We start from the raw sequence: 12,070 nt of genomic DNA on the forward strand, positions 1-12,070 counted from the left end.
ACACGCCTTCTGTCTCAGTTACCTCTCTGCAATAATCAGTCTCAGACCAGGGAAGTAGGAGCCCCCAAGCCAGAAAATCCCACAGAAGTCTAGAAGAACGATGATATATTCCATTTCTTCCAACCTCTCCCCTCACTTCTCTCAGTCCCGATATTTATGAGTCAGATGAAAATTACAGGATTTTAATAGAGGAAGCAGCCTGAAAGATCCTCTCCCTATTCCTCTTAAAGTGGGGAAATCAGCATCCAGAGGGACTTGGTGACTTGCTCAGGTCACACAGCCAGAGGCCAGGTCCCCTGGTGTTCCATCTGGGGATTTTTCCCATTCAAATCTCCTAGGTGAAGCTTCTTTTCCAAAGAATAATGTTTCTAAAATCTAGGGTATGGGCATCTGGGGTATGTCCTATATGCAGGCAAATGCCATAAATAGAATTCATTCAGAAGCTCAATTACTTCAAAAACATAAGGATTCAAAGAGGCCCTGATGTTCTCGTTTCGCTCTTGCTTTTATCCCCTTTGCCTTCCTCCACATGTTTCTCCCCCTCAGGGCCATGTGGTGTTTGATGCCAGCGGCTCTCGGATGGCATGGACGCTCATCGAGCAGCTGCAGGGTGAGCATAGGGATGTGGGGGGATGGGGAGGTCAGTTAGGGGGCCAGGCTGGGGCTGGGCTAGGATACGTCTGGGAGGAGAACCCTGGGAGACATGAAGACATTGCCTTGGTGCCTCCCTACCTCCTGCCTGCTCTTCCGTGTTCCCCGAGCTTTTAAATAATGATGATGTTGATAATAAAAAGCTTAGCGATGGATGAATTTCTTTGAGTTGCAGTGGTTGTGCATGCAAATTGAAAACCACCACTCTTTTCCCCTAATGGCCCCCATTTTGATTTGAGAAATTTCCCTCTGGTGGGTGACTTGAGGGGTTCATGACTTGTCAGTGGCATATTCATGGACCCAAGGAAAGCTGAATCTAGGAAACATGCTATTTTTAAAGGGAACCTATTGCATTTCCTTGATATGTAAACAATTAGCTCTAATTTTTCTGCAGTACATCTAGTTTGGCTTTTCTAGATGGTATATGCTTATAACTTCACACAGTGAGGTATTTGCAAAACTTGTGAATTAGTTTTTCAACTCCACTCCACTCAGACTCTTAGAGCAGGGCCAAAAGAACCATTTCTTGGCCTCCTGTGAAAAGTTTCTTTCTTTTCCTTCTCCTGACCTCCTACATCCTCTCAGATCTTTGTAACCAGGACAAGAACGAATAGACTTCAGCCACGGTCCAAGGGCTGTGAGTTGGCTTTAGAAGAAAAAGTTATGGTAACTGGGGCAGCTCTAGAAATCTTAGGAGTGGCTGAATTTTACTTTGTGGCTTTTTAAGAGGCAGATGCAACTTGTGTAAGAAATTAGAAGCCAAGTCAATGGAAGAGAAATTTCTAAAATTAAAATGAAAGCCTCTGGGAAAATAGATCTTGTGATTCTATCAGGAGAGGAAGAATAAGCAGAAACATGTTTAAAGATTTTTAAGCCAGAATCACAGTGAGAGACATTTTCCTGAGGTGTGAGCCCATGGAATAGGTGGCAGACATCCTGTGTAGCGTTCTTCACTGAAGGGCTTAAAGCATATAAGATATTCTTGTTTGTTCGTGTGGGCTTCCCTGGTGGCTCAGCGGTAGAGAATGTGCCTGCCAATGCAGGAGACATGAGTTTGATCCCTGAACCGTGAAGATTCTCTGGAGAAGGAAATGGCAACCCACTCCAATATTCTTCTGGGAAATCCCATGGACAGAGGAGCCTGCAGGCTACAAGTCCATGGAGTCACAAAAGAGTCAGACATGACTGAGTGACTAAACAATAATTTCTTTGTGTTGCCTTGGAATCCACCCTATAGTGCTTTTCAATCAGATCACTGTTTCAAGTGGCCCCCAGATCCTTCCAAGTATCCTGTGGGGGCTCAGGTGAAGGGAGAATCAGATATGACCACAGAGATCTACTTTATGGAAGTGGGAGGTTGAGAATGCTTGGGATCAGCTCGTCACCTACCTGTGGTTACTCCTATCATCTGTCCAGGTGGCAGCTACAAGAAGATTGGCTATTATGACAGCACCAAGGATGACCTTTCCTGGTCCAAAACAGATAAGTGGATTGGTAAGTGGGTCTTGTTTATAATTTCCTTTAACCCTTCTGAACCATTGATGAATACTATGTTTGAATGAGGGTGGGGTGGTTGGTACCATGGGGTTGAAATGAACCAGGGGCTGGGTTTCTGAGAAAAGGAATAAAACCTCCAAGATGTGGGTAGGAGAGACTGGTGCTTTTGGAGAGGGTGTAGGTGGTGGGTAGCAACGCATTCTTAAAACTAGTACATTCCTGGGACGACTAGGGATTAGGTCCAGGGGGCGGGAAATGAAAACTCCATTTGGGTTTCCCAGATGTTCTGGTGACCTGATGTATCTGAATCAGTTACTTCAAGCCTCAAGTTGCCTCTTAGCTTTCTTAGGACGGTTACTTAAATTGTAGGAGAGGACGTAAAACCTCATTTAATTGTCTTCTGTTAAAATGTGCTTTTTAAGGAGAGAAAGGAAGCAATTATATTCCTTGTGTGCTTGGTGGGCTAAATAATAGGAAATGGGAAATATACTCAAGGTAGGCAAAATGAGGACTCTATTGATCAAAAAAAGGCTTGGTGTCTTCAGGAGGGGGAAGGGCACAGCCATGGAAGACAGCTGCCATCTGCCCTGCCCAGCTGAAATCTAGTAGTTCTCAGCACTGCTGGAGTTCTGAATTTTTTTTTATAATTTGAATTTAGGACAGTGTTCTGTATTGCTATAAATGCTTCATGGCCTAAATTATGCCTTTTTTTTTTTTTTTTTTTTTTTAAAGCTCAGCAAATTGAAATTAGTCATTTTTCCCCCCCCCGCTTTCTGTGAATTCTGTGACAACTTTGAGCTTCCCTTTAATAATAACTGAGAAACACCTTTGGGAATATCACCTAGCTAGGGTTAAAATCACAGATCAGTTTTTTTTTTTTAAAGAAAATTCCTCCTAAGGTTAGGAGGCCAGACTCTATTTTGAGGCACTTTAGCTTCATGACTCTATGACTGTCTTTTGCAGCTTCTGATTTGAGCTGTAAGAGACCTCATAAAATTTATTTCTTAGTATCCCCCTCTTTCCCTTTCATTTTTCTTTCCTGAAAGAAAGATGAAAAAACACAAAGAACAAAAAGCAACAACAAAAAGACTACAACTTTGGTGATACAGCTCAGCCTCTAGCTCCATCTTCTTGTTTCATTTCTGATTGCTTCCTAAGAGCCCCAGAATCAAAGAGCATTTGGGCTGCAGCAAGCCCTGATTCAGGGCAGTTAGGGCCTCCTGTCCTCAGAGTTAAAAGACCTGGGTGCCCATCAGCAGCTTGGTCCTTCTCCCCTTTCTCCTGTCCCACCTTCATACCTTTGTCCTTCCTCCTTTCTCTTCCCCCTCCCCTGTGCCACGCAGGAGGGTCCCCTCCAGCTGACCAGACCTTGGTCATCAAGACGTTCCGCTTCCTGTCACAGAAACTCTTTATCTCCGTCTCCGTTCTCTCCAGCCTGGGCATTGTTCTAGCTGTTGTCTGTCTGTCCTTTAACATCTATAACTCCCATGTCCGGTAAGTTTCTCTTCTGACATTTCCCTGTCCTGTCTGCTTCTCCAAGATAACTGTCATTTGCTTGAAGGGAGTGAGAAGGAACGTATGTAGCTCCTGAGGCGGTGCGTCTCTGAGGTTGCCACTCTGGATTAGTGTTTGCCCAGTGACGACTGGGAATGAAAAGGGGGAAGCCAGGTATAACTCCCATCCCTGCTCCAAAGCAGCTAATGGAAAAATAAAAAAGCTTTTGGGATCAGGTAACATAATTTAGGGTTCTAAAGAGTGTGTGTGTGGCAGGGTCCTGTGCCTGGGAAGCCGTCTGTGGGACCCCATAACCGAACTGGCTTTGTCTCCTGGTCCTGAGGTTGGGGTCAGGCTGTTGTGGGGTGTTTGGGGAGCTGAGCCTCCCTGGAGAGGAGGGTAATTCTGCTCTTCAATCTCTCCCACCCTTCCGCCTCTGCCCTAGTTATATCCAGAACTCACAGCCCAACCTGAATAATCTGACTGCTGTGGGCTGCTCACTAGCGTTAGCCGCCGTCTTCCCCCTCGGGCTGGATGGTTACCACATCGGGAGAAGTCAGTTCCCCTTCGTCTGCCAGGTGAGGAGGGGGTGGCAGGTCTCCTGCCAAAGCATGGCTCTCCGGCCCGCCCCCTCAGGAATGCCTTCTGTGATGCGCCGTCCCCTGCCTGTCCTTCTTGTCTTTCCTCCTTGTCCCTAGTTCTTCTCCTGACATCGCCCTCTGATCTCTGTCTGGCTCTGTCCCTTCTTTCTGTGCCTCCAGACTTTTTCATTCTGTAGCTGGCTTGTCAGTTCCAAGGTTGCCATGGCATGCCTTGCAGAGAAGGGTGGGGAGGTATTGAAGGCACAGGAAGGGGGTCTGCACAGAGAACCCTCGGACAATGGTGGCCTGTCTGTGGCGCGGGGGCTGAGAACAAGAACTGGGGACTTCCCGTGGGAGCCTTAGTTGTGGTTGGGAAGGATGGAGGCGGGGATCTGAACCAACAGCAGGGAGAATTGGGGGGAAGGGACTGCTCTCACATAGGGAGGAGGCCCTGTGGAACTCTTGGCACATGGAAGGTTCTGGGGCTACAGAATAAGCCTGGCTTCAGCGGCAATATTTGTTTGATTCTCTCTTATGCTGGTGGGAAATACTGCCCCTGTCTTTCCTGCTCATTCTCACTCTTCTTCTCTGCTCTGTACCTATCCTGATCACACGTCTGTACACATGGCATTTGCACATACATACACCTACAATTCTTCAGAGAGACCCAATACAGTGGGAAAGTAGATAATTAGCAGTGACACACAAGAGGTATCAGAGCAGGGATCTGCTGTGGGAGCGAAGAGAAAGCAGCTGACTGTCCAAGTGGCTGCGTGGACGTCACCAAAGGCGGCATGTAAATTGTGAAGGATGCAGGGGCTTTTGTCAGCTGGAGAAATAAAAGAGGGTTACTCCAGGAGCGGAGGGAATGTCCTGTGGGTAGCAGAGGCACAAAAGAGAGTAGATCAAGGGCAAGGGTAAGCAAGCAAGCAGTTGAGCAGGGCTGGAGCACGGGGCAGGTGAGTGTCTGGGGCAGGTAAGGGTCTGGGGGGAGAAGAGGCTGGAAAGGTGGGTGGGACCATGTTGTAAAGGGTCTCATGCCACATCTGGAGGTGTTCAGGCTGCAATCTGCAGGCCTTGGGGAACAGTCAGAAGTGATTGGCTATTAAAACCCATTTTTTAGCAAGATTATCCAGGTGGCAAAGTGCAAAGAGACTGTCTGCTGCCCAGTCACCTTCCCCACCCAGCCCCTACCGGCTGCATCCTGCCAGTCTGGTCATCCGTTCCCTCCTACAGCCCTGCCCCATCCTGGCACTGCTCACCTGCTGCCCTGCCCTATTCTCTCCTGCCCTCTCTCCTTTCCTAGGCCCGCCTTTGGCTCCTGGGTTTGGGCTTTAGCCTGGGCTATGGCTCCATGTTCACCAAGATCTGGTGGGTCCATACAGTCTTCACAAAGAAGGAGGAAAAGAAAGAGTGGAGGAAGGTGAGCTGCTCCAGATCCTTCAGCCCCTAGCACCTGGGCTCTCAGGGATTGGGAGGCCCTGTCCCCTACCCCAACATGCCTGTACTCTGTGTGTTGACTCAGACCCTGGAGCCCTGGAAGCTGTATGCCACGGTGGGCCTGCTGGTGGGCATGGACGTCCTCACCCTCGCCATCTGGCAGATTGTGGACCCCCTGCACCGGACCATTGAGGTACCCTTTGAGGAGGCGCTTGGGTCAGGAGGCCTTGCAGGACACACTGGTGGAAGGGCCTCAGGAGCTGCAGGGGGTCTTGAGGAGAAGAGCTGCCCATGGGAGGTGTGTTCCAGCCCTGGGTATCTCAGCAGCTCTCCCTGCTTCCTGGAGGGAGCCCTAGCAGACACTCTGAATTCCTGTGACGAAAGGAAGAGGTGGGGATCTGGGAGGATGGGCAGATTTTCAGACATCGTGAAAGTGAGGGAACAAGCACTTATAAGGTGTTTAGGCAAATGTTCCCAGGCCTGGAGTTGGATATGGAATGAGAACTGAGGATCTCTTCAGAAAGAGGGGGCAGAACTGGGAGTCGGGGACTGAGCAGAGGTGGGGAGGGGAGGGGAGGACGGCAACCATCTTGCCTGTGGCTCTCTCTCTTCCTTAGACTTTTGCCAAGGAGGAGCCGAAGGAAGATATTGACGTGTCTATTCTGCCCCAGCTGGAGCACTGTAGCTCCAAGAAAATGAACACGTGGCTTGGTGTGCAGGGTGTGGGGGAGGGGTGGGGGAGATGCCCATAAAGGGGGGCTAGTAGGGAGGGAGTGTGTATGCAGTGGGCAGTAGCTTTGAAGAGAGAAGGGTCTTTGGAAAAAGAGGCAGAGAGCTCATGTCAACTCAGTTTGAATCTCCTCCTGTTTGTCACTGCATTAGTCTTTTCTGAGCATGGGGAGAGTTGGTCTTTTGCCTGAAGTGCTTAGTGTCCACTGCAGGGATGAGGCAGAGCTTGTGTTCATCAGAGGGACCAGTGATGTGGCCTCACCCTCATCTCCATCTCTGTCTGGTTCACTCCCTGGAGTGAGACTGGGGCTGCGAGGGGTTAGGCCCCTTTGGCCCTTTTAATATCACTCTGACCACAAATGGCAAACCTGCCCTCAGCGTGGAAAGCCATCTTCCCACTCAGAGGGTGAGGAGGTGAGACACTGTGTGTACTGACAGCCACTCATGACCATCATCGTCCTGTGTGATGGGGCTCTTAGTCCCAGGAGGAAGCAATGAGGTCAGGGCGAGTTGGGTGGACCCGGGGGCAGTGGACAGGGAGGGGCATACTAGGTCAGAGGGGCTGGGTTGGAGAGGAGACCCCCATGTCACTGCCATCAGAAGGAGCACAGAGAAGTGGGGAGTGAGTGGAGGATAACCCTTCCCTGCCATCCTAGGGATCTTCTATGGTTACAAGGGGCTACTGCTGCTGCTGGGTATCTTTCTTGCTTATGAGACCAAGAGTGTGTCCACCGAGAAGATCAATGACCACCGGGCTGTGGGCATGGCCATCTACAATGTGGCGGTGAGCTCCCTGGACACCTGGCATTGACCATGGGGACTGGCCACAGCAACCCAGATGGGGGTGGCCTGGGAAGAATGAGGTGCCCAGTGTGGGGTCAGTTGGGTAGAAGTCTTAAAACGTTTTCTAATGCCTTGGGTTTGAAAAGCCCTTTATAAATGTATAAAGTGCACATCAATCTTCGTACAACCACCCAGTGATGTGGTGATTAGCATCCCCACTAGACAGATGTGGAAGCAGAAACAGGTGAAATTCCTCATCTGTGGTTCCCAAGCTGGAATCTGAATGAGATTTCCTGCCGGGGATGCTCAGGACTGGCTCTTAAGGACTCTGATGTGTGTACAGAGATCCTGGGGGCTCCTGTCTGGAGGGAGGGGCTGTCCTAGAGCTGGAGCTGGTTTGGGACAGTTTATCTGGGATTCTTACCAACCTACATTTGAGGATGAACCTGACTATTGTTGTTCAGTCGCTAAGTCATGTCCTACTCTTTGAGACCCCATGGACTTCCCTGTCCTCCTCTATCTCCCAGAGTCTGCTCAAAATCATGTCCACTGAGTCAGTGATGCCATCCAACCATCTCATCCTTGGCTGCCTCCTTCTCCTTTGCTTTCAGTCTTTCCCAGCATCAGGGTTTTCCCCAGTGAATCAGCTCTTCCCATCAGGTGGCCAAAGTATTGGAGCTTCAGCTTCAGCATCAGTACTTCCAGTGAATATTCAGGGTTGATTTCCTATAGGTTTGACTGGTTTGATGTCCTTGCTGTCCAAAGGACTCTCAAGAGTCTTCTTCAGCACCCTACAATTCAAAAGCATCAGTTCTTCAGTGCTCAGCCTTCTTTATGGTTCAACTCTCACATCCCGACTTTGGGTCTTTTTTGAATGGAAAGTTCCCCAGGAACCTGTCCCCATAGACTTCTGGGGGAAGAAGGCCCTGGCTCTTGTCTAAGCCAGCAGGCCTGTGACCCCACACACGCTTTGCCCCCAGGTTCTATGCCTTATCACTGCCCCGGTCACCATGATTCTGTCCAGCCAGCAGGATGCTGCCTTCGCCTTCGCCTCTCTCGCCATAGTTTTCTCCTCCTATATCACCCTGGTGGTGCTCTTTGTGCCCAAGGTATGGCTCTGGTTGTCCTCCAAGCCTCTCCAGCCCCTGTCCCCTCTGTGTCCCTACTTCCCTTCCTCCCACTTCGTCTGTTTTGGGCCCAGCTCCCTCTTGTTTTCCTTCCTTCCAATTGCAACCCACCATGAGCTAATTGCTGACAGTCCGTGCTGGCCCATCCACACCCCCAACTCCTGCTCCCAGATGCGCAGGCTGATCACCCGAGGGGAGTGGCAGTCGGAGGCACAGGACACCATGAAGACAGGGTCCTCGACCAACAACAACGAGGAGGAGAAGTCCAGGCTGTTGGAGAAGGAGAACCGCGAGCTGGAGAAGATCATCGCCGAGGTACGTGGTGAAGGCAGAGGTGGCGGCAGGTCAGGGAGGCCCACGTTTCGGGTGGGGTCAGGCTTCCAGAGGTAGAGCTTGAGATCGGGGTTCCTGTGCACGTGATTTACCAAGGGAGGGTCTCAGGAGACAAGCTGCCAGGGAGTAAGTGGAGGAGGACAGGGAAGGGGAGAAGGTGGAGTCAGTCTCAGGTAAAAATCTGGTCAAGAGCAGGCCTCAGCGGGTAGAGGGGCTCTAGAGCAGGATCTGCATTGTTGACTCCGCCTCCTGGAGGCGAGGGCGTGGCCCTGGGCTGGGCGTGGCTGGTTGTGGGGGTTGAGTATACACTCCAGTGAGAGGGGTCTGGGCAGATATACAGGGTGTTTGCAGTGCCCCCAGCGGGAGTTAGGGGCCAGTGCAATGTTAGGCTGGGGGTGTTCAAACTGTGTTGGCATTAATCTGTTGAGTGCGTTACCGGAAGCGGAAGCTATGTGCTCGGCCCTTTTTCCCCTCCCCTACCCCCTTTCTTTCGCTGATCTCAACTGCTGCCCCACTGTGTTCAGTGTGTGCTTTCGGCTCTCCCTGTTCCTGCCTGATGGTTCCTGTTCCTTTCTTCTGTCCGTCTTCCCCTCCCTCTCCTCCACATTTTTCTCTGCTTCTCCTTGCCTCCTCCTACCCTTTCCTGACTTCTCTCTCCCACTCGCCCGGTTGTGTTCTTCTTCCAGAAAGAGGAGCGGGTCTCTGAACTGCGCCATCAGCTCCAGTCTCGGCAGCAGCTCCGATCCCGGCGTCACCCTCCGACACCCCCAGACCCCTCGGGGGGCCTGCCCAGGGGGCCCCCTGAGCCCCCTGACCGGCTTAGCTGTGATGGAAGTCGAGTCCACTTGCTTTACAAGTGAGGGAGGTGTGAGGGGGGACAGGCAAGTAGGGGGAGGGAGAGGGAGAAGGAGAAGGGCGGGAGCTCGGGACGAAGCAGGGGATCCCTACCCTAGGTGGGAAGAACACCGTTCCATCCCATCTCTTGTAAATACCTGCCCCTCTTGAGTCCCAGAGTCCCAGGTTCCAGCGTCGTCTGAGTCTCCAGTGCTCTGGGAGCCGGGCCCTGTTCTCTCATTCATTCGTATCATTGTCTATCTCTACTTCATAATCGAGTTTGTACCCGGCTTGAAGCTTCTCACTCACTGGCTCCTTGGTGCCTCAGGACACACACCCCCTCTTCTTTTCCTCTGGTTGCCACGACAACCCAGCAGCCCCCTCGCCTTTGTGCTCTGCTCCCACCGGCAGGGGCCTCCCCAGAGTGCTCTCCCCGTGGCAACAGGGCCTGGCCATTTCTCTCACCATCCTCATCTCCTTCCAACCCACTTGTCCCTCCACACAGCCACACGTTTTATCCCTCTTGAATTTAGCTTTTGCAAGGCACTCACTCTTTTTGTCAAGGCTCACATGCTCCTTCCCTCTTCCAACACACATCTATCCTCCCTGTTCTCACTTTCTTGTTTGCACATGCGTTTCACATGTGCTCTCTCCACCCTTCCCGTGGCTACACGTGCCCTGCTGTATTCCCTTCGCTCATGGCTGCGTGTGCCCCCTCATGGTCATGGATATGCCCTTGGGAGAGCTGTGTGGGTGGGCGTGTGCCATTTGTACACGTCCAAGTTTACCTGTGCACTTGCCCTATGTGCCCTCGTGTACCCTCTTCTTTTTGCACCTTAAAATCATTGTGTTCTTCCAGCAGAGCCATATGCACCCACCCTGCACACTGTTGCAGACTTTCCCCCGATTCCCACCTGGTGGGGCCGTCCACGTCTGGGTCCACATCACACTCGGTTTCTGCTTGCACTCACCCTGTTCTCCTTTGCGCTCTGGAGCATCCTCGGTCCACACTCACAATCCTCCTCTACAAGAGTGTTCCCTTCGGTTTTGTATTTTTCTGAGGGAAAGAAGGGAGAAGAAATGGGGGCAGGTTGGGGGAGCTCCTTGCAGTGGGTGGTTGGTGAAAAGCCTGACCAAAGGAAGGCACCCCTGACTGTGGAGGCGGAAGATGGTCCTGTGTGGCAGGAGATGGTGTCCTTTTTGCACTGTGGTGTCTTGGGGGAAGGAGCTCCCCAAATCTCAATAAACCAGTGAATGGAGTGACTCGTCCCTTACTGTGAACTGAATGGGCTTCAGCCCAAGGAGGGAGGCTCTGGGGGGCCCCCGCATTGATGAAAAGGCACTTCAGTGGAGGGATGGACAGAGGTGTTGATCCATCGAGGGCTTAGCAGGGCAAAGCAGGACACAGTTAGGGCTGAGATTAGTGAGGGGTGACATAACAGGTTAAAAGTGTGGGCCGGAGTCAAACTCCCAGAGCTTCAGATTCTACCACACACAAAAAACATTCCCAATCTCTAGTCTCCACGTCCTCACATGTGAACGTAATAGTCATCGTCCCCACCACCATCTTCACATCCATCCCTCTGTGGAGTGGATGCCAGGACGAGTGCTCACGATGGTTCTTGGCTCACGGAGCATGTTGGGTAAACAAGCCACTGTCACTGTTTAATGAGGTCTCTGACAGTGATGGGCATGTATTGGGAGCCTGGAGCATGTGGCTGAACAGATGTGAGGGCTATTCCTCCTAGGAATTGAGGATAATAATAAAACATGACCGCTCAGAGGTAGCAGATTAGATGGTCCCTGAGTTCTTCCAGCCTGAAAAGTCATTGAGAACTCTGAGCATCTTGGCAGGAGTTTGCTGTCCACATGAAAGAAAGTCCTCAATGGCCAATGGAAACAAAACATTGCTCGACAATTTTGTAATTTTTTGTGTCCCCTTGGAGAAGTGGTTTTTTTTTTTTTTTTTCGAAGCTCAGTTTCTCTCCTTCCCCATAGCACTGATTTTTTAAAAAGTGATTTTCATATATTTTTTCCGAAAGTGCTGCAAGGATTGGATGGGCCCTGTCATTTCACCACCCTATTTAATAGCCAATTTCTGAAGTTTCCCAAGAGCAGGGGAAGTTAAATCTTGGACCAGTACTTGAAAACCATTTCACTGTGAGTATCCGCTTTGGATCACTAGGATTTGAATCGAGTTGCCCTTCATCCCACAATGGAGCATTCTCAAGGCAAAGGAAAGAGGCCTGTGGAGGAGGTCAGCTGGTAGTGTAGAAAACGGACAGTTGGCTTCAGAAGCAGTAGTGGGAGCTACCTCCCAGCCCTGGGCAGAACAGAAAAGACTAGAGTTAAACACCTTGAACTTTCCTTGTACTTGTTGTTTAGTCACTAAGTGGTGTCTGACTCTTTACAGCCCTGTGAACTATACCCTGCTGGGCTCCTCTGTCCATGGGATTTCCCAGGCAAGAATACTGGGGTGGCTTGCCATTTCCTTCTCCAGCGAAATCTTCCCGACCAGGTATTGAACCTGCGTTTCCTGCTTGGCAGGTGGGTTCTTTACTACTGAGCCACCTTGGAAGCCCTCTTTGCACTTAGCAGGGC

General features: G+C 50.9%; 1 protein-coding gene across 1 annotated transcript in view; it reads left to right on the plus strand.

The window, feature by feature from the left end:
- GABBR1 (gamma-aminobutyric acid type B receptor subunit 1) overlaps positions 1 to 10,728 on the plus strand; it is a 28,900-nt gene extending 18,172 nt beyond the window's left edge. The window contains exons 13-23 of the mRNA XM_070778273.1: positions 547 to 610; positions 2,068 to 2,145; positions 3,492 to 3,642; positions 4,088 to 4,220; positions 5,530 to 5,646; positions 5,749 to 5,856; positions 6,281 to 6,374; positions 7,049 to 7,176; positions 8,156 to 8,284; positions 8,474 to 8,617; positions 9,322 to 10,728. Coding sequence (XP_070634374.1) covers positions 547 to 610; positions 2,068 to 2,145; positions 3,492 to 3,642; positions 4,088 to 4,220; positions 5,530 to 5,646; positions 5,749 to 5,856; positions 6,281 to 6,374; positions 7,049 to 7,176; positions 8,156 to 8,284; positions 8,474 to 8,617; positions 9,322 to 9,495 — 1,320 coding nt within the window. The 3' untranslated portion in view covers positions 9,496 to 10,728. The remainder of the gene's footprint in view (positions 1 to 546; positions 611 to 2,067; positions 2,146 to 3,491; positions 3,643 to 4,087; positions 4,221 to 5,529; positions 5,647 to 5,748; positions 5,857 to 6,280; positions 6,375 to 7,048; positions 7,177 to 8,155; positions 8,285 to 8,473; positions 8,618 to 9,321) is intronic.
- The last annotated feature ends 1,342 nt before the right edge of the window (positions 10,729 to 12,070 follow it).

Source organism: Bos indicus, chromosome 23 (assembly GCF_029378745.1).
Source record: "Bos indicus isolate NIAB-ARS_2022 breed Sahiwal x Tharparkar chromosome 23, NIAB-ARS_B.indTharparkar_mat_pri_1.0, whole genome shotgun sequence".
Taxonomy (NCBI): Eukaryota; Metazoa; Chordata; class Mammalia; order Artiodactyla; family Bovidae; genus Bos; species Bos indicus.